Below are 22608 nucleotides of genomic sequence, written 5' to 3'. Positions count from 1 at the left end.
CCACTGATCTCCACAGTGACCTGCTCAAAGGGTTCCAGATAATGATGTAGTAATAACTGCTTACTGTACCTCTCCACTGATCTCCACAGTGACCTGCTCAAAGGGTTCCAGATAATGCTGTAGTAATAACTGCTTACTGTACCTCTCCACTGATCTCCACAGTGACCTGCTCAAAGGGTTCCAGATAATGATGTAGTAATAACTGCTTACTGTACCTCTCCACTGATCTCCACAGTGACCTGCTCAAAGGGTTCCAGATAATGATGTAGTAATAACTGCTTACTGTACCTCTCTCCACTGATCTCCACAGTGACCTGCTCAAAGGGTTCCAGATAATGATGTAGTAATAACTTCTTACTGTACCTCTCCACTGATCTCCACAGTGACCTGCTCAAAGGGTTCCAGATAATGATGTAGTAATAACTTCTTACTGTACCTCTCCACTGATCTCCACAGTGACCTGCTCAAAGGGTTCCAGATAATGCTGTAGTAATAACTGCTTACTGTACCTCTCCACTGATCTCCACAGTGACCTGCTCAAAGGGTTCCAGATAATGATGTAGTAATAACTTCTTACTGTACCTCTCCACTGATCTCCACAGTGACCTGCTCAAAGGGTTCCAGATAATGATGTAGTAATAACTGCTTACTGTACCTCTCTCCACTGATCTCCACAGTGACCTGTTCAAAGGGTTCCAGGACTCTGCACACCTCCTCCACCACCTCCCATTCCTCTAGGGTCAGAGCATCAACAGGTGCATTGACATATCTGATTGGGCAATGCAGTAGGTGCACGATATTTAGTCACATATTTTCCGATTTAGTTACCTACTGCATTGCCCAATCGGATAGCTCAAATCACCGTGGCTACAGAGCTTCCATGACCCTGGCCACAGCCAAGTTTAATAGGCTGCTAGCCGACGTAAGATTTAATAACTTTTTAAACCATGACCACAGAGAGACTGTCAACGAATACAGCAAAGAGCTGCTGTTTGTCTCATGTTAACACTTTGCTTATCCGGTGCGCAGGACTTTTGAATCAAGTGCACCTACCGGCAACAGCTCAACACAATTTTAAAAAAGGAGCGCAAGCCTTTATTGTTAATAAGTTGGCTTTTCTACAGAAATATTTGGTGATCGACTAGGAATGCCCTGAATATCAACCAGTAGATCTGGATCGACCGGTTAGCGACCACTGCCTTATGCCATAGTTTGTACATCTCGATTGTCAGTAGAAACCACATTTGTTTAAGCAAGTCAACCATATCAGCTATGTTTTTTTAAACGGCAGTAAATGAGGCCGAAGGAACTGTTTGGCTGCCAGACAAGGCTCCTTTGATTGCCAGGTGTAGCAGTGGTAAGTTGTTGGGACAGCTTTATGTATGCCCTAACAGTTTGTCACCATTATAGTGCAATGAATGAATGTGTTGTTGGGTTTACCCCACCAAGATTTACATGCTAAAATCGCCACTGAAGCTGAGCCATTTGCTTGTGCTCTGCTGCACAATGCAGTCTTATCTGACTAAGATCATAACATTGTGTTTAGTGCTTAAACCTCGTCAAATATAAGATGACAGATTATTTAAAACAAATGTATAATGTTCCTTGAATATTGTCGGAGTTTGGAGTCACCAAAAATACCTAGAAGCACTCATTTCTTTTAGTCCGTTGAGCAGAGCCAGAGATACGTTTGAGGAGATGAGAGAACTCCATTAGAATCGTATTAACGCCCATTGTGTACGTTGCCCATGCTATTTCTAACATAGAACGCGGGGAATGGTTAGAGGCGACCCAAAGACCACTAATGTTGTTTGGTTGTTATTTTGTGATGTCATGTCATTTTTTATGAAGGAAATACAGTGACTTGAAAAGTATACACACTATGTGTGAAGTGTCCATTCGAATCGTTGTATGGAAAATTATGAAAGTGTTTTTGTTAAGAGAGGGATGTGATCTTAGAAACTATAGGAGGAAATTGTTGCTATAACTTTGTACAAGAAAGTAGTCACCGCCCCCTGAGTGAGGTCAGAGAGCGTGTCAGCCTGGTGGAACCGCCCCTTTTGAACAAACTGCATAATATGATGGGTTAAGAATTAACATATCAGACCAGAAAGGCATCGAGCTGCAGCTCACGTCCAAAAGTGGTTTGATCTCTGAAATCTCAACACGAGGTAAAGACGATAGTCACCTCCCGGACAATCACTGGTATGGCTGATTAGCTGTCCTAAGTAAAGTATCTACAAAAGCGAATTTAAGTGGGACCCTTCTACTACTCTTCTCAAATCACCGTAGTACGCTACTCTCATCACCCCACTGAGAACCATCGACATGGCTGGCTAGCATATCTTCAAAGAATCATCTTCCAGAGCGAGTGGAAGTAGTGAGCTCTGTAGTTCTGTGAAGGACTACACGACCAGTCGCCGGGCGACGGCCCAGGAGAGCAACAGTAGGAGACGGGTGGGGACCCCTTTAGGACAATCGGAGCCTTACAAGCGTGCCGCAAAAAGGCTAAACACCCTTTCCAAGAAGGACTGGTTCTGACAGAAATGCACAAAGAACACTGACATTTACACGTAAATACATTCATGATTTCTTACTCCAAACGGGTGGCGGTTTGTGTGCGAAGTATATGATTACTGTAAGAGTAGTTTCTAAATGTACCAAAGTATTTTGTCTCTGTCTCTCTCACCCTCTCCATGTCTTTTGTAACAAGTTGTGCAAGTCCGTATTGTGTAAGTCCGCTATAGGGAATTGTTTCAAACTCAGGCCTAAGCAAAGGCCAGGCCGCGGAATCATGCTCAGATTACAGAAAGAATTTGCGATAGTACAGTTTTGAAATGCGTATTTGTTATTCAAATTAAAAGCCCAATGAATACTCATCTTTGTGTAATTATTTAACTCCGGCCTCACGGGTGGCACAGTGGTTAAGGGTGCTGTACTGCAGCCCCAGCTGTGCCACCAGAGACTCTGGGTTTGCGCCCAGTGTCTGTCGTAACCAGCCATCATCCGGGTTAGGGAGGGTTTGGCCGGTAGGTGTCGGAGGTGTTTCCTCTGACACATTGGTGCGGCTGGCTTCCGGGTTGGATGTGCGCTGTGTTAAGAAGCAGTGCGGCTTGGTTTGGTTGTGTATTGGAGGACGCATGACTTTCAACCTTCGTCTCTCCCGAGCCCGTACGGGAGTTGTAGCGATGAGACAAGATAGTAGCTACTAAAACAATTGGATACCATGAAATTGGGGAGAAAAAAGGGGCAAAAAATAAATAATAATTATTTAACTCACTGTCACGTTCCTTTATTATGTCTTTGTGTTAGTTTGGTCAGGGCGTGAGTTGGGGTCTGTTCTTTTTTCTATGTAGTATTTATGTGTTTGGCCTGGTATGGTTCTCAATCAGAGGCAGGTGTCGTTCGTTGTCTCTGATTGAGAACCATACTTAGACAGCCTGTTTTTCCCACTTGAGTTGTGGGTGATTTGTTTTCTGTGTCGTTTCTGTCTTTCACTTTGTTATTTTGTATTTTCGTGTTCAGTGTCTTTTCACTAAACATGACGAACACTTACCACGCTGCACATTGGTCCGATCTGTCATACTCCTCGTCAGAGGAGGCGTTACACTCCCACCGCTTGTGGGACATTTATTTTGAAGGCATGTATAAATAACAACTGCACAAGGTGAGACAGTGATTGACAGACTGACACACACACGTCACAATTACAAATAGTAGCAAGCTAGAAATTGTTTTAAAAAATGAGTTTTTCAAAGAAAAGGAAAGTAGACCATGAATGCAGGGTGTTCCAGCAAGAGTGGACATCGAAATATTTATTTATTCACCGTGGACATCATGGCCCTCATGAATGAACTGAATTCCAAACTACAAGGGAAGGGCCTGTTTGCACATCACATGTACAGCCTTGTCAAAGCCTTCAAAGGAAAATTACTCCTCCTGACCCGTGAAGTAGAAGCCACTACTAGTCTGCTCCCTATCAGATGACCACCGGGAGAAGTATACATCACTGCTGCGTGCTTTGAACGGTGAGTTTTCTAATTGTTGGAAAATTACATGCTATTGGTTTCCTCTCCTTTGAACTTCAAAGTGGATAACGCTCCCACTGACCTGCAACTTGAGCTTATCAATCTTCACTTTGATGCAGTAATTAGAGAACTATTCAAAACATGTCTATGGTTAGTTCTCAGACTGTCTCAGCTGTCTAGCAATCTTGTTGCCAATTTAGTGACGCTAGTTAGCTAACAGCAAGCTGACAATATTGAAATGTCCATGTTAGGTATGCTTAGCTAGCCAGTCTAATAGAGATCAATAATATTAATGGGGTGGTTAAATTGTGTATTGTTCTGTATTTTGTTGTAGGTGGTACAGAATCTGATTCCACCAACATGAGCTTCCAACCCCTAGCTTTGCACAAGGGGAAGGTAAGTTGAACAAAAGGTGAGTGTCCACCCCAAAATTCTGCATGTCATGATGACAGAGACCTGTCTCGATCAAAGAGTGAGAAGACTTGAAAGACATGATGGTGGCGCACATATTGTTGGATTACTTTATGCACCTGGACACGGAGGTAATTGAGATTGCTTCCTTGACATTGCTCTCTGTGTGAAAACAATAACATTGCCCTTGGCTTTAAGTTCGTGCAACAGTGATTTGTTCCTCTTCTTTGCTGTATGTGCTGACATTTGCATAGTTTTATTTTAATTATCACAGTGTTTGTCAAGGGTGCAACAGGTCGTTGTTTGGGCTAAATTATACATGGCCTATGTACAGGTGCAGTAATCTGTGAGCTGCTCTGACCCTTGTAAAACTGATTGTGGGAGAAGGAGACAACGATGAAGCTGCAACTCTGGACCATGACAAAAACCTGAAAATGCTCCTGGACAGAGGCAGGAAGCTCAATATCAAGCTGAATCCGGAGAAGCTGCAGCTCAGGCTGAAAGAAGTGCCCTACACTGGCCACCTGCTAACATTGATAGTGGACCCAGGAAAAGTGACAGCCATCTCTAACAGATGCCTAAGGCCTACAGATGTGCAGGGGGTGCAGTGCTTCCTGGCCATGGTAAACTACCTAGCCAAGTTCTGTAGGCACGCCACGGAGCTCTGCGAACCACTGTGACATCTAATACACAAGGACTCACTGTGGGAGTGGTCAGAGAGACATGAGCAGGCTTTCAATGAAATCAGGGATACCATTGCACAGGCCCTTGTGCTGAAATACTACAACCCAACAGAGCAGCTTGTACTACAGTGTGATGCTTCAGAGAGTGGGTTAGGAGCAGCCTTAATGCAGGGAGGACAACCAATAGCATACGCCAGCAGAGCCCTGACAGAGACTGAAAAAGGGTATGCACAGATAGAGAAGGAGCTGCTTGCAGTGGTGTTTGGCATGGAGAGGTTCCACCAATTCACATATGGACAAACTGTCGACGTGCAGTCAGATCACAAGACCTCTAGAGAGCATCATGACAAAGCCTCTCCTCAGCGCACCAAAAAGACTACAACGCATGCTCATGAGACTCCAAAACTACGAGGTCAGTCTCCGATACGTTCCGGGAAAACATGTGTTGCTGGCCGACACCCTGAGCAGGGAGTACCTCACAGAACAAGACAACAGAGGCCCTGTGGAGGTCCAAGTGGAATCAACCAATATGATACACTACCTCCCTGTGTCAAGCGAGAAACGAAAGCACATCCAGAGAGCCACTGAGCTGGACCGGGAGCTCCAGACACTGAAACATGTGATCCTGCAAGGGTGGCCTGAAGTGAAAGGACATGTACCCTTGGAAGTAGCCATGTATTTTCACAACCGATATGAGCCGAGTGTGCAAAATGGAGTTATCTTCAGTCGTTGTGCCTACTGCCCTCAGGTCAGAGATAATGCAGAGAATCCATTCCTCACACATAGGAACAGAGGGAAGAGCTTGCGAGTGTGTCTACGAGGCCAGGCATGAATGCACAGCTGAGAACAAACATGGCACAATGTAGCACCTGCACTGCATGGGGTATGAAGCAGCAGAAAAAACCATTGATGCCACACGAAGCACCAAAGCGTCCCTGGGAAAAAATAGGGACTGACCTGTTCTAGTTCAACGACAGAGAGTACATGGTCACAGTTGATTATCTCTCCAACTTCTGGGAAGTGGACCATTTGGAGAACACACGGTCATTCGAAAACTGAAGGCACACTTTGCACGCTATGGGATACCCAACATCCTTTACTCAGACAATGGTCCCCAGTACTCTTCAGACGAGTTCCGAAGTTTCAGCAAGGCTTGGGACTTTACACACAAAACATCGTCCCCAGGATACCCGCAAAGTAATGGGGAAAGTGGACTCGGCAGTGAAAACAGCCAAAAGACGGATGGCAAAAAAGCAAAGAGAGCAGGTGCTGTCCCATACCTGGCCCTGCAGAAACAGCCAAAGTACTATGACACTTCTGCTAAGGATCTCACAGAGCTGCAACGAGATGACAGGGTGAGAGTTCAGCCACTCACTGGACAGACACAGTGGTTGCAGAGGACCACAGTAGTCAGACCTGTGGAGCAAAGGTCCTACGAGGTGAAGACAGAACAGGGACAAGACTTCAGGAGGAACAGGCGACACCTGAGGAAGAGCAGAGAAATAGGGGAGGATTTCCCCACTGTTGAGGAGCCTGGCACAGAGCCGGTAAACAGAGCACCAGCTGACGCCCAGCAGGGTGCTGAACACAACCTAGAGGCGGACGCTGCACCTCAACAAGAAGATCCAAACATCTCAGGTCAAGCAACTCCTGATGTAATCAACACTCCCCACACATGGTAGCGCCATCAGAAGACTTATACACCTGAATGAATTTGTGTGAAGGTAAAAAAATAATACATTCAGTTCACATTCCAGTTTATTGCAGACATGGACTACAAGCCAAAGTTAGGTGGAGTCTGCCTTTGTTGTAGAAAAAAAGAGAACATGTTGCAATATTGATGTTACTCATATTGATGTTGCACAGGAAACGGAAACTAGTTGTTACTTACTTTGTTAATGTGCTGGTTGACAACATGCCTAGTAAAGTTTGCTTAACTATATATCTTTGTCTGTTGTGATCATTTTTCTGCATTTACATTTACATTTACATTTAAGTCATTTAGCAGACGCTCTTATCCAGAGCGACTTACAAATTGGTGCGTTCACCTTAAGACATCCAGTGGAACAGCCACTTTACAATAGTGCATCTAAATCTTTTAAGGGGGTGGGGGGGTGAGAAGGATTACTTTATCCTATCCTAGGTATTCCTGAAAGAGGTGGGGTTTCAGGTGTCTCCGGAAGGTGGTGATTGACTCCGCTGTCCTGGCGTCGTGAGGGAGTTTGTTCCACCATTGGGGGCCAGAGGAGCAAACAGTTTTGACTGGGCTGCGCGGGAACTGTACTTCCTCAGTGGTAGGGAGGCGAGCAGGCCAGAGGTGGATGAACGCAGTGCCCTTGTTTGGGTGTAGGGCCTGATCAGAGCCTGGAGGTACTGAGGTGCCGTTCCCCTCACAGCTCCGTAGGCAAGCACCATGGTCTTGCATAATGCATAATTTATGGACAGAAAGTTTATGATTTTTGCAATGTTACGTAGCTGGGGAAAAAAGCTGTCCTTGAAACAGTCTTGATATGTTCGTCAAAAGAGAGATCAGGGTCCAGAGTAACGTCGAGGTCCTTCACAGTGTTATTTGACACGACTGTACAATCATCAAGATTAATTGTCAGATTCAACAGAAGATCTCTTTACCAGAAGACGGTTAGGCCTATCATTAGCATCGCTATATTTGTCCTGTTCCTTAATTGTTTGAAACCTGGACGTTTTACTTCATATTATGAGACATGTCTTAACTTGCTTCAAAGTAGCCTATAGCCAAAATCCCACCATAGAAACATGGTTAGACTTAATTTAAGACTTCTTCATATGCGCTCTCCTGTTCTATTGGCTTTTCAAATCATCTTTATTTAATTGTCTAGTGGCAAAAGGCATTCTCCTAGTCATATTAGCAACCCAGGATAGTTGTTGCATCTTTAGAACCCTTTTCTTCATACATTTCGAACATATATTTCGTCTCTGTCCATGAAACCGCTTACATGTGCGGTGCGAATTTAGAACGCGTTTTCACGCAAATTGCATTTGGGAACGTTTGTCCGTATGCCTACTGCCAGGTGTTCATTGCTGCGCTTAAAATGTGAAGAAATAATACTATATTGTGAGCGTACCAAGTAATTAGGCGTCACTCTAAAGCGGGAAGGTGGAATAAACGAGTCAGGAAAAAGGTTTTTCTGATTGAACACGGTTCTCTATTGAGAGTATTTTGTCAACAAAAACATTCAAACATAATCAATGAAAAATCTTCCAAGGAAAAACACACATCTTCTTCTCCAGATGAAACAAGAACACAATAGGATAATCTTTAAACTACAACAAACATAAATCACGGTTTTGTCACCGTCTTAGTGGTTCTTTCAGCACAGCTTCTCTCTCTCGGTGGCCATCTTCCAGAGATAGTTTCCCCCCCTCTCTTCTGGTTCCATTCTCTCTTTTATAGGGGAAGGAGAGTATCTCATTAGTACCGTCAGCTGTGCTTAATTGACTCTGGTTACCTTGTCTCCCAGGCTCTGTTGGGCAACTATCCATGAGCCCAGCCTGCCCTCTAGTGGTCCGTCCACATACCTTCCCCCCCAGGACCGAACCGGAGGGTCGGGCGCCAGACGCACCGTCTTGGTCGCGTCGGGACAGCGCGTCTGCATTCCCGTTCCTCGATCCGGCCCTGTGGATGACATGGAAAGAGAATGGTTGTAAAGACAAAAACCATCTGGCTATTCTGTTGTTATTGTTTCTCTTACCAGCCATCCACGTGAGGGGCGCATGGTCAGTAACTAATGCAAACCTCCGACCCAGTAGGTAGTACCGGAGATAATCGAGGGCCCACTTGATGGCTAAGGCCTCTTTCTCTACGGTCGCATACCTCTGTTCCCGATCGCTGAGTTTCCTACTAATGAAGAGAATCGGCTTCTCTGCTTCACCTTTACCCTGAGCTAGTACGGCCCCGAGCCCTGTATCCGAGGCGTCGACCTGCACAATGAACTCTTGTGAGAAGTCCGGAGCCTGTAGAACGGGATCAGAACACAGGCCATCTTTTAACAATTGAAAGGCCTCTTCCGTCTCGTCTTTCCACTCTACCTGGTTTGGCAGGTTTTTCCTGATGAGGTTTGTGAGGGGGTTGGCAATGGTTGCATATCCCGGGATAAAACGGCGATAATATCCTGTTATCCCTAAGAAGGCCCGAACGTCTCGCTTGGTCCGGGGTCGAGGCCAGTCACGAATTGCCCTGGTCTTCTCTGCCTGTGGGCGTATTTTCCCATTCCCCACGGTGTACCCCAGGTATTCCGCTTCGGACAAACCCAGGCAGCATTTATTTGGATTGGCTGTCAACCCTGTGGCTTCCAAACTCACGAGCACCGCCCGTAATCGCAGGAGGTGACTATCCCAGTCCTCGCTGTGGATGACCACATCGTCTATGTACGCCGCTGCATACTCTTGATGGGGCCGTAGAATGGCATCCATGAGGCGTTGGAAGGTTGCAGCGGCACCGTGCAGTCCGAAGGGCATCCTCACATACTGGAAAAGCCCCTCTGGAGTGGCGAAGGCAGTCTTTGGGCGATCCTTCGGGGCCACCGGCACTTGCCAATATCCCTTCGTCAAATCCAGGGTAGTGATGAACTTGGCCTTTCCTAAGCGCTCCAAGAGTTCATCCACGCGGGGCATGGGATACGCATCGAATGTAGAGATGGCATTCACGCCCCTAAAGTCGTTGCAGAGTCTCATACTACCATCGGATTTGGGGACCAGGACTATGGGACTGGACCACTCACTCGTCGAGGGCTCGATCACGCCCATCCTCAACATCTCCCTCACCTCTTTCTTAGCGATGACTCTGCGAGCCTCAGGAATCCTGTAAGGGCGGATATGCACCTTCTTGCCGGGTTCAGTGTGGATATGGTGGAACAGGACATCTGTTTGTCCTGGGAATGGAGAGAATATTCGACCGAAGTTCATAATCAGCTTGTCTAGCTGTCTTGACTGCTCCGGTAGGAGAGTTTGGCCACGGCGCACCTGTGGTAGAGCCTCCTCTTTTCCTTTGCCCTCCAGGGCCATCAAAGCCACCTCCTCCTCTCGTCCATGGTATGTCTTCAGCAGGTTTATGTGATAGATTTGGACCTTCTTCCTCCTGTCAGGTTGCCTGATGAGGTAATTGACCGGTGAGACCCTTTTCATTACCTCGTAGGGCCCCTCCACTGCGCCAGCAAGCGATGTTCGGCCGTGGGCACAAGCACCATCACTTTCTCTCCCACGGTGAACTCACGGGGGTCGCAGACTTATCATAGGCCCGGCCTTGGGTCCTTTGGGCCTTCTCCATATGCTCCTTGACTATGGGCCACACTGCTGACAGGCGGTCTCTCATCAGGGTAACGTGTTCTATTGTGGATCGAAAGGGGCATGGTTGGGTCTCCCAGGTCTCCTTGGCTAAGTCGAGGATTCCTCGACAGGGTCTGCCATAGAGCAATTAAACGGAGAGAATCCAGTGGATGCCTGGGGTACTTCTCGCAGGGCAAACATTAAGTGTGGGAGAAGCATGTCCCAGTTTTTCCCATCTCGGGACACCACCCTTCTCAACATGCTTTTTATCGTTTTGTTCAAGCGTTCACACAACCCGTCTGTTTGAGGGTGGAATATGCTTGTACGTATCTGTTGAACCTGATATAACCGACACAAGTCCTTCATCAACCGGGACATGAACGGGGTTCCTTGATCAGTCAAGATAGTCTTGGGGAGGCCCACACGAGAGAACATCAGGAATAACTCCTTGGCAATTCCCTTTGACGACATGTTACGCAGGGGTATGGCCTCCGGGAACTTGGTAGCGTAATCTATAACCACTAGGATGTACTCGTGTCCTCTGGCAGATTTTGGGAGGGGTCCTACGAGGTCCATAGCTATGCGTTCAAAGGGAGTCTCTATGATGGGGAGAGGAATCAAAGGGTTACGTAGGTGTGGCCGTGGGGCTGTACGTTGACATTGATCACACGTCCTACAATACCTGGCCACATCCCGGGTGACCCGGGGCCAATAGAATCTCTGCATGATTCTGTCAATAGTCTTGTCTCGTGCCAGGTGTCCTCCTAGGACGTGGGAATGGGCTAACTGTAGAACTGTATCTCTGTATGGCCTAGGCACCATTAGTAATTCCTGGTTTTCCCCCCTTCGTCGTACGACCCAGTATAAGAGACCCCGCCTGATTGCATAGTAAGGAAGAGGGGGCTCACCTGATCCGTCGACGTTCCTCCCGTCGATCACCTTCACCTTCCTCATGGCCTCCTTAGGTCTGGGTCTCTATGCTGCGAGGTGCCGAACTGTCCCTTTAATTCCTGGGGCAGGTCGACCTCGGTAGAGGGATGTGGAGGTTGTTCCACATCCCCATCAGGGGTGACCGAGGAGAATCCCTTCCAGGTTCCCTCCTCGGATGGAGCTTCAAATATATCCCTTAACGCCTGGTTGCTCCTTCCTTCCTGCGTTGTGTATAGCCCTTCACATGTGTCTTCATCGGTGGTTTCTTGGAATATCTGTCGTAAACGTTGGGTCGCTATTTCTTCCTCTGCTGCAGAGGACGAGGACGCGGCTACGTCTCCTTGTAGGACTACTACCTCGGGCTTGGATTTTCTCTTCTTTCCTGTCCCCCTTCTTCCCGTGCATAACGTCATCTGCCGAAGCTCCTTATATAAGGGACAGTCTCTCCCGATCAATAATGGCACCTTCAGCTGCGGCACTTTCCCGGCCCTGACTGCACACCTTCCTTTTGGAGTGAGAATAGGCAGATTCACAGTGGGGTAATAGTGGGTGTCTCCATGGATACAGGATACGGCTACTTTGTCTGGTAGCAGTGTTGCGGAGGTCACCATCCGCTCCTCTACTAACGTAACCATACTTCCCGAGTCGAGAATAGCTACCACATCTTGTCCTTCGACTTGCACCGGAATCTCTGAGGCTGGGGCTATCTCTGCTAACCAACAGTGTTGATCCTGCCCCCTCAAAACGGGATGTGTGGGGGTAGGCAGTGATGACTCCGTGACCATGGGCTCATCCTTGCTAGGACATTGTGGGGCATAATGGTTGGGAGACTGACATTTATAACACCGACCCTGCTGTGTGGTGGCTGACTTCTCCCACCTCCGGGAGGGGCTTGGACGTTTCGGGGCGAGCGCCGGGGTGAGTCGTGGTACGGGATTGCAAGACTCCTTCCGTTCCTCCTTGTCACTTTTTAACAACTCCCCTGTAGACCGATATGTTTCCACCGCCTGGGCTATGTCGTCGGCTGACAACGGGTTGGCTTGCCCCACAACCCTTTTTAAGTCACTGGGTAATTCTCTCAATATCTTGTCCACTACGAGAGTCTCTATCACATGTCCTACTCCCTTTCCAGGTTCTAGCCACTGTTTCGTCAGTCGTATTAAGGCGAAGATCTGGGCACGGACGGGTTGATCAGCTGTATAGGTCCATTGATGGAACTTTACAGCCCTATCTCTGGCAGTCAGCTGGTACCGGGACAGGATCTCGGTTTTTAGTCGCCCATAGTCCGCAGCTTCGTGGGAATCCAGGTCAAAATAGGCTTCCTGAGCCACCCCGGTCAAAAGAGGGGCTAATGCGCTCGCCCATTCTGTGGGCGGCCACTCTTCCAAGGTGGCCGTCCTTTCGAAGGTCATGAGGAAGGCCTCAATATCATCCTCCTTGGAGAGACGAGGTAAGATGGCGTGAGCAGCCGCTCTTGGCTTAACTCTAGGTTCTTCTAGTCGGTTCAGCTGTTGTTGCAGGAGTTCTATGGTTGTCCGCTGTGCCGTGATCAATTGTTGTAGTAGGGCGTTATCCATTGTTCTTGAATGGTTCCTCCGGGTCTACTGGAAGAATCTTGATTTACTCACTTATCCTTGTGTCACTCGTCCACCTAATGCCTGCATCCTCCACCAATGTGAGCGTACCAAGTAATTAGGCGTCACTCTAAAGCGGGAAGGTGGAATAAACGAGTCAGGAAAAAGGTTTTTCTGATTGAACACGGTTCTCTATTGAGAGTATTTTGTCAACAAAAACATTCAAACATAATCAATGAAAAATCTTCCAAGGAAAAACACACATCTTCTTCTCCAGATGAAACAAGAACACAATAGGATAATCTTTAAACTACAACAAACATAAATCACGGTTTTGTCACCGTCTTAGTGGTTCTTTCAGCACAGCTTCTCTCTCTCGGTGGCCATCTTCCAGAGATAGTTTCCCCCCTCTCTTCTGGTTCCATTCTCTCTTTTATAGGGGAAGGAGAGTATCTCATTAGTACCGTCAGCTGTGCTTAATTGACTCTGGTTACCTTGTCTCCCAGGCTCTGTTGGGCAACTATCCATGAGCCCAGCCTGCCCTCTAGTGGTCCGTCCACAATATCAACATTTATAAGTTAGACATTCTGATCAGCCTCATTAATAGATACAGCGTATACCTCCACTACACTACTTTGATACGCATCAGTGGGGATTAAGAAGTGAGTATACACAATGCCCATTAAAAAAGTGGGTATACGGAGAATAACTGCACATACTCTCCAATAAACCAATTGAACTATTCTCTGACTCATGGACATTCATATCAGTTTATTTTGTTATTTAGCTATAGTAATTCAGTCATTCTTACCAAGTAGACCACATAGTCACACACAACACAAGTTCACACAAACGGCTGAACAGTACATTGTTTTATTCAAGTTTTTATTTAATTAAGTTCACAGAAATGGTAAATCTGCATTCAAAATGGATGGAAAATGGACAACATTCTAAGAAGTGGTGAATCAAAAGAGGACAACGATGTATTTAATTACATATCAAGGTGTGGTATCCTTACATTCATTTTGTTAAACTCTAGAGAGGGAAATTGTTCTTGCCCTAGGCTATCATTGATGTTGAGGTTTCTACACTCAAATTCGATCTGTCTGTTCCTGTCAAATCAACTAATGTTCCACAAATATTTCAAGTGCAGTGTACACTGTAAGTGCAATGTTAAACAGGTTTAGCATACCTGTGACTTTTTAGTTCATTTCTGTTTTTTTCAATTGGACACAGGATAAGATTCATGCATACATTTACTCAGTTTTATCATGAGAAAAGCATCATACAGTATCTGAATTTCTGAAAGTAAGCCACCCATCAGGCAAAACAACATAATTCGGGGAGGGGGGTTGTATTTGGAAGAACGTGAAAGCTATGGGGACTAAACTAGGCATATGTCTATAATACAACTCTGTGCTGCCAGCCTGACTTCAGATGCTGTTGACATGATTGGCCCCGACCCCAGGGTACTGTGTGTTGCTCTGGTCACCGGTGTAGTCTCCACTGAGCTGGTACCTGTCCTTCAGCAGGTCTGCAAACTGCTCCTCCTGAGAACACACAGCAACAAACGGCTACATTTAGTTTTGCTTTTCAAGTCATGTTACGTCTCGCTTCATTGTCGCAATTTTTCTTTTTCACAACAGCAACATTGGTCATTCCAAGCCGACCTACGTGCCCCCTAAAGACGTGGGCAAGTAAGAGAAATTGACAATTAATATGTAGCCTAAACACTCATCATAAATCATCTTTATCTTAATGATTGTGGTAGATGTCTCCAGTCTTACCAGTACGTTCATTCGTTCAGCTGCTGCCACGGCGACGTTCAGCCTCCTCTCATCCTCCTCCCTCTCCTCCTCGATAACCCCCAGCCTATGACGCCGATTAAAAATGGCATTTTAGTTCATCTTCAAACCAAATAAACTCATTCATTTGAAAGGTTGTGAATGAAACGCTATGACCTTTCGATCTGTCCCTCTTACTCCACTGTCTCACCTGAAAGTGGCGCTGGCGAGTTGTTCCTCACGGACAGCCAGATGATGACGCAGTTCGTTAACCTCAGCCAACAAGACTGCATTCTGATCTTGACTTTGGACAATGAAGTCCTCCAGCCGCTTGGCCATCTCCAACTCACTCTCTGTCACCTGCTCCAGCCCCAGGCGGAGCTCCGACAGCTCCTGTGCATGCTGGTTAAATCACAAATCATCAACATGGTGATCAAGCAGTTTCATCATTGCAGTATTTCTTTGATGAGCTGACGTAATCAATGCGGAAAGAGGAAGGCGCAGCATTGCTGGATGGTAAATAACATGAAGATCAACCTACTGGACAGGGTGGGTTCATCTCTTCATTCTCTACCTTCCTCTCGTATGTCTCCTTGCTCTGGGACACTTTGATCCAAGGCACTGGAGCAGGAGGAGCCTTTACACCGACACTCTGACACAAGAAGAGGGGATGCTTTCGTGAGATTCAATCACTCCTCCCACCCATCGACTCTCAGCAGAACAACCACATGGCAATGCAAGGTTATGACTATGAACCATGTACTTCATGAGGATAATGTCAACATAAGATAGAATGTTGACAATTGAAACCACATGACCAAGATTTCCAAACTCACGTTCTGTGGTGATGAAATGTCAAGCGGAGGGTTGGCTTCCTGCTCTGCCTCTTGGTCCTCCGGCGGCAGATTTTCAGTGCTGCTCTGTCTCCTCAGTTGCTGTTTGGGGTCCATCTGCCGTCTGTGCGGAGCACTCTGGGTCCTGGATACTGGCTTCCTCTCTCTGGCACTCATCCTGTCTCGCTTGACCCCCTGGAAACTTTCTTTCCGCTGGCCGGCCTTCACATCCGTAGGCAGCTGCTGCAGGGAGTTGTGCAGAGGGCTGTACTTGCTCACGTCTTTAGGGGGCACGTAGGTCGGCTTGGAATGACCAATGTTGCTGTTGTGAAAAAGAAAAATCGCGACAATGAAGCGAGACGTAAAAAAAAGATTGTGAAACTATGTACGCACACAAGTAGGTCTACAAAAGTGCGTATGTGCAATACACATTCTGCACATGCAGAAGTGCACTCACCAACCTCACCTGCTAACAGTAATCCGTAGAGCATCTGGGCCCAGAGATTCTGTAATCTGGTTCAGGATTGAAGGCAGAGGGTGCAATTTGTCTATGGTGTCCTGAGGAAGAGATATGAACAGCATGTTAGCCACCACTAAACCTTACCATGGGAGGTTTCAGCTTCGTTTTAAAGTTTGATTTGCCACATTTGTCACATACAGCGAAATGCTTAATTTCCAAGCACTGCATTATTCAATATCAAATCAAACAGTATTTGTCACATGTGCCAAATACAACACGTGTAGACCTTATCGTGAAATGCTTACTTACAAGCCCTTAACAATACATTTTTTTTAAAAAGTAAGTTAGGAAATATTTGCTACAGAAATAATCAAAATAAAAAGTAACACAATAAAATAACAATAACAAGGCTTTATCCAGGGGGTACCGGTACAGAGTCAATGTGCGGGTGTACAGATTGAGTTAATGTACATGTAAATAGATAATAAACTGCGCGTAGCAGCAGCGTAAAAAATGGGGTCAATGCAAATAGTCAGAGTAGCTATTGGATTGAACTGTTTAGCAGTCTTATGGCTTGGGGGTAGAAGCTGTCTGGGAACCTTTTAGACCTAGAGTTGCCTTGCAGTAGCAGAGAGCACAGTCTATGACTTGGGTGGCTGGAGTCTTTGACCATTTTTAGGGCCTTCCTCTGACCCCGCATGGTATAGAGGTCCTGGATGGCAGGAAGCTTGGCCCCAGTGATGCACTGGGCTGTACGCTCTACCCTATGTAGCGCCTTGCTGACGGTTGCCGATAAGTTGCCATACCAAGCGGTGATGCAACCATGCTCTCGATGGTGCAGCTGTAGAACTTTTTGAGGATCTGAGGACCCATGCCAAATCTTTTCAGTCTCCTGAGGGGGAATAGGTTTTGTCGTGCCCTCTTCACGACTGTCTCTGTGTGCTTGGACGATGATAGGTTGTTAGTGATGTAGACTCCAAGGAACTTGAAGCTTGAAGCACAACCTGCTCCTCTACAGCCCCGTCGGTGTGAATGGGGTTGTTCTTGGCCCGCCTTTTCCTGTAGTCCACGATCAGCTACTTTGTCTTGATCACGTTGAGGGAGAGGTTGTTGTCCTGGCAACACACCGCCAGGTCTTTAACCTCCTCCTTATAGGCAGCCTCATTGTTTTCGGAGATCAGGCCTACCACCGTTGTCTTGTTGGAGTCGTGTGTGTGTGTGTGTGTGTGTGCCCACGCAGTCGTGGGTGAACAGGGAGTACATGAGGGGACTAAGCACCCACTCCTGAAACATGTTCCAGTCTGTGCTTGCAAAACAGTCCTGTAGCTTAGCATCCGCGTCATCTGACCACTTCTGTATTGCGCGAGTCACGGATACTTTCTGCTTGAGTTCTTGCTTTTAAGCAGGAATCAGGAGGATATAATTATTGTCAGATTTGCCAAATTGAGGGTGAGGGAGAGATTTGTACGCGTCTCTGTGTGTGGAGTAAAAGTGGTCTTGAGTAAAAAAAAAATCTTCCTCTGGTGGCACATGTGACATGCTGGTAGAAACTATAGTACAACTAATAAAAATAAGAGATCTTACAATGTGCAGTGATACTGGAGTATTTGAGGTAGATGCACATGTAGGCAGGGATTATGAAAAAGTGACTGGTAGCAGGATAAATAATAATAGTAAACAGTGGCAGCAGCATAAGTGGAGGAGGGTGTGTGTGCGTGTGTGTGCATGCGTGTGTGTGTGTGTGTGTGCACGCAAGTGTCAGGTCTACTGCCTCTCCCCTGTTCCGTGCTCGACATCGCTGGTTTACTAACCACCGGTCCTGGCTGCCCATCATTACGCACACCTGCGCCCCTTCATTACTACCTTGATTACTTGCCATTTATCAAGCCCTCTGTTTATGTCAGTCATCAAGTAGTATTGTTTATGTTTCCTTGTTAGACGCTTCTTTTCTCTTGTTTTGTACTTCGTCAACATCACGATCAGCTGGCGCAACTGGGTGCAACTATGGATGAGGTCCTCCACCACCTCAACACCACCCGAGAGGATTCACTTTCAAATAACGGAGGGCCTTCTACCATGATTCTTCCCGGCAAGCCAGTCTCCCAGCCTACCCAGCAGTCTGCCCAGGTCAGCGAGGCCCAAATGTCCCTCCTGGACAAATAAGATGGGATGCTATCCCTTTGCCATGGCTTCCTCTATTTCGCTCATCAGACGAGAGCCCCCACCAATGAGAGGTCCAAGGTTGCCACGGTCATTTCTCTGCTGACTGGGCGGGTGTTGGAGTGGGCTATGGCCGTCTGGGAGAGAGGAGAGGATGAGCTGGGTTCCTACGAGGGGTTCATGGCTCTGTTCAGGGCTGTCTTCGACCATCTAGCAGAGGGCAACTACTCCAACTCCTGCAAGGTATCCTCTGCGGAGTACAGTCTCACCTTCGGGACGAGCCCGCTCCTCTCCCTTGTGGCCGTCCCCCTGGCCAGCGTTGTCAGTCACACCTGGACTTCATTACTACCTTGATTACTTACCATTTATCTAGCACTCTTTCTGTCAGTCATCAGGTAGTATTGTTTATATTTCCTTGTTAGATGCTTCTTGTTCCATGTTTTGTTATCATTAAACTCACACTGCACTTGTTTCCTAACTCCCTACGTCTTCGTTACAGCAAGAGTGTCAGTGTAGGCGCGATAGGCGGATATACATGTAAACAGGGCTGAAAAGTGACTGGTAGCAGGAGTACAAGAATGTCATAGCATAACCTTTGCCTTTGATTCAGTTGATGTATGCCTACCTGCTTCATTGGGGAAATTATGTCGACCAGCAGGCTGTGTAGGACAGCCAGACGCAGAGGCAAGTCAACATAGCCATCGAAGGATGTCATTGGGATCTCTATGTCTGGGCTGGACACTGTCTGAAGGAAGCACCTCATCCTCTCCCAGTGCTGCTGCAGGAAGTCATTCATGAACAACATGTACTCCTCCTTCTCCCCAAACCTGTTAATGGAAGAAGATGGGGAATGGGTTAGTGTTGGAGGAGGGAACGCCTGGTTTGGGAATATGGAAAGAAGATGTTTATTCTTATCGGCAGACTCAATATCCTTGGTTTCTCAAATGACTGCCTCGCCTGGTTCACCAACTACTTCGCAGACAGAGTTCAGTGTGTAAAATCGGAGGGCCTGTTGTCCGGACCTCTGGCGGTCTCTATGGGGGTACCACAGGGTTCAATTCTCGGACCGACTCTTTTCTCTGTATATATCAACGAGGTCGCTCTTGCTGCGAGTGATTCCCTGATCCACCTCTATGCAGACCATTCTGTATACATCTGGCCCTTCTTTGGACACTGTGTTAACTAACCTCCAAACGAGCGTCAATGCCATACAACACTCCTTCTGCGGCCTCCAACTGCTCTTAAATGCTAGCAAAACCAAATGCATGCTTTTCAACCGTTCGCTGCCCGCACCCGCCCGCCCGACTAGCATCACTACTCTGGACGGTTCTGACCTAGAATACGTGGACAACTACAAATACCTAGGTGTCTGGCTAGACTGTAAACTCTCCTTCCAGACTCATATCAAACATCTCCAATCCAAAATCAAATCTAGAATCTGCTTTCTATTTCGCAACAAAGCATCCACTCACGCCGCCAAACTTACCCTAGTAAAACTGACTATCCTACTGATCCTCGACTTCGGCCATGTCATCTACAAAATAGCTACCAATACTCTATTCAGCAAATTGGATGTAGTCTATCACAGTGCCATCCGTTTTGTTACCAATGCACCTTTTACCACCCACCACTGTGACCTGTATGCTCTAGTCGGCTGGCACTCGCTACATATTCGTCGCCAGACCCACTGGCTCCAAGTCATCTATAAGTCTATGTTAGGTAAAGTTCCGCCTTATCTCAGCTCACTGGTCACGATAACAACACCCACCCGTAGCACGCGCTCCAGCAGGTATATCTCACTGGTCATTCCCAAAGCCAACACCTCTTTGGCTGCCTTTTCTTCCAGTTCTCTGCTGCCAGTGACTTAAACGAATTGCAAAAATCGCTGAAGCTGGAGACTTACATTTCCCTCACTAACTTTAAACATCAGCTATCTGAGCAGCTAACCGTTCGCTGCAGCTGTACATAGTCCATCTGTAAATAGCCCACCCAATCCTACCTACCTCATCCCCATATTGTTTTTATTTACTTTGCTGCGCTTTTGCACACCAGTATCACTACTTACACACCATCATCTGCTCATCTATCACTCCAGTGTTAATCTGCTAAATTGTACTTACTTTGCTACTGTGGCCTACTGTTACCTCCTCATGCCATTTGCACACACTGTATATAGACTTGTTTTTTTTCTATTGTGTTATTGACTGTACGCTTGTTTATTCCATGTGTAACTCTTTGTTGTTGTTTCTGTCGCACTGCTTTGCTTTATCTTGGCCAGGTCGCAGTTGTAAATAAGAACTTGTTCTCAACTAGCTTACCTGGTTAAATAAAGGTGAAATAAAAATTGTAAAAGAAATGATTGACTTGGACCACATAGAATGACCACATGAAGAATTAAAATGAGCGCCAAGTGTGTTATTTCCATCATTGTGTCAGATGTTTTGCAGGTATATTATGTAATGTATCTAGTAGCTCATCTCTAAGGTTGGTATCCATGGATACATGGATGAATGATGATGGGGTGCAGACAGAGATGAAGCCCCACACACTCACAGGGTGAAGTTGGCCAGGTTCTGGATGACCTTGGCGGTGAAGGTGAGGGTGCGCAGCGTGGCCGGCTCCGGGTAGGGCTGTGTCAAACCAAACAGGGAGGGGCTGAGGATGGCGGGACACAGGAAACGGAGGAATAGCGAGGCAGAGATGAGGCGCTGGCCGATTCCAGGTCGTCCCTGCTCCTCGCACAGCTCCACCCAGCTGGAGAAGATCCTGTTCAGCTCTTCAGGGAAAGACCTGTGAGGGGAAACGGTGGCGAGAGCGGTCAATTGCAGCCTTGTATTTTCCTGTGAGTGAATATGAATCGGCATTCATTTGATAGCATTCTTCTGGCTAAGACTGCTATCCCCATTTCCTATCTTTATACATGGTTTCCCATCGGGTCTCTTTGTCCCTCACCCGTGCATCTCAGTGATTTTCTGCACTGCCTCCTCACAGCTCTCCTTCAGGTGCCGCTGGTTGTTTGACAGCTCGGAGGCGGGGCATTTGAGAGGGTCCACTTCACAGCTGTCTACTGAGGCATACAGTCGAGTGATGAAGTCCCCTGTAAGAAGACCAATGGCACAGTTTTCCATAACAGTTTCTTAGAGGAAGGTCTACGAAAAGTGTTAAAACAGATCCACTGTTACCCAGGGCCGAAACATTGTATTTCCACAGATATTCCTTACCCAGGGTGTCGATGAGGTACTTCTGGCCCACCAGCTTCATGTACTCATCAATGGCCTTGGTGGCCAGCGTGTTCTCCCTGAAGATCAACGCCTCTTTCTCCCCAAGGCGCTCCACCTCTGCACTACCCAACTCGATAAGGAACTCCTGGAACATAAACACACAGAATAAGTGCTTTTAGCAAGTTATGACTAGCTGACTATTGTAAAGGTCTACTTTAAATGCTTATCATGAAGCAGCGGTCACCCCTTTGTTTTGCTTACCTTGGCCTTGCCAATGCTTTGCAAGACATGGACCAGTGCCCCGGCTAGTTCCTCCTTCTTCCTGACTGACAGCAGTGGCTGCAGGTTCCTGCACATTCCCACATAGTCCACTGTCACAAACTCTGCAAACTCCTTATACCTCTCGATGGGCAGCACCTGCAGGTTCTGAAAGCGGGCCTTGACACGGAGCGACGCTTGGGGCCCCAGTTGCTCCTTCGTCCCTCCGGCACCAGACGCCTTGTAGGGAATAATCGGGTGCCACTTCTCCTGGAAGGCCCTTCCACGGATGTCGGCCAGGGACATGGCCACACTGCCAAGGGGATGCAGGGTGGACTCATCCCGGGAGTGACGCTTCTTCTTGGGCTCCTCATCGCGGAAGAGGTGCAGGGTGATCTGGGAGACCGACGGCAAGTTGTCCAGCTCAAAAAACTCTCCCCAGAACAGCTGGCAGCCTCCGACCACCCCGCCGCTGCCCCCCCCGAGCACCCCACCAGAGGATCCATCACCAACCAAGCTGGAGTGATGGGAAGGCTTGCCCACGGCTCGGCTACTGGTTCGGGCGAACAGGGTGCCGTCCAGGTGCAGCTCGCAGTAGTATCGCCTCTTGGGGAGCAAGTCCTTGGCCTCGTTCACCCACAGACTGAGGGAGTTCTCTGTCCGCTCACAGTTGTCCTAACGGAGACGGAACATGTTAGAACATCAATCAGTGAGTATACAATATGGATTCCTATGATATCATGGCAATGTGGCATACATTAAAGGATATGTTTTCTTTTGTACAAAAATATCCATTTCTTTTGTAATATTCCATTTTGTGACTCCAGTGGTTCCTCTCCATTCTATAAGTAACTGCCAAAATGAATTACAAAACACTTATGAGGGACACAAAGTACTGTATATTGAAAGCATGTTCAAGACACTTGTAGAATCTATGCCAAGGCGCATTGAAGCTGTTCTGGCGG

The 22608-nt window shown here is 47.1% G+C and overlaps 1 protein-coding gene across 5 annotated transcripts in view; it reads right to left on the bottom strand.

The window, feature by feature from the left end:
• Positions 1–13795: 13795 nt before the first annotated feature.
• Positions 13796–22608, bottom strand: part of LOC115103819 (ras GTPase-activating protein nGAP-like) — a 14994-nt gene continuing 6181 nt past the window's right edge. For all 5 annotated transcript variants that reach the window (XM_065006286.1, XM_065006287.1, XM_029624783.2 and 2 more), the window contains 11 exons: positions 21647–22318; positions 21386–21530; positions 21117–21261; positions 20718–20954; positions 18790–18991; positions 16011–16102; positions 15548–15866; positions 15253–15363; positions 14923–15113; positions 14715–14799; positions 13796–14477 (listed from right to left, as the gene is read on the bottom strand). In XM_065006286.1, the coding sequence (XP_064862358.1) occupies positions 14361–14477; positions 14715–14799; positions 14923–15113; positions 15253–15363; positions 15548–15866; positions 16011–16102; positions 18790–18991; positions 20718–20954; positions 21117–21261; positions 21386–21530; positions 21647–22318 (2316 nt within the window). In that variant the 3' untranslated portion in view covers positions 13796–14360. The remainder of the gene's footprint in view (positions 14478–14714; positions 14800–14922; positions 15114–15252; positions 15364–15547; positions 15867–16010; positions 16103–18789; positions 18992–20717; positions 20955–21116; positions 21262–21385; positions 21531–21646; positions 22319–22608) is intronic.

This window comes from Oncorhynchus nerka, linkage group LG21 (assembly GCF_034236695.1).
Source record: "Oncorhynchus nerka isolate Pitt River linkage group LG21, Oner_Uvic_2.0, whole genome shotgun sequence".
NCBI lineage: Eukaryota > Metazoa > Chordata > Actinopteri > Salmoniformes > Salmonidae > Oncorhynchus > Oncorhynchus nerka.
Note: the sequence above shows the minus strand (reverse complement) of the source record. Positions and strands in the feature narration are given on the sequence as shown.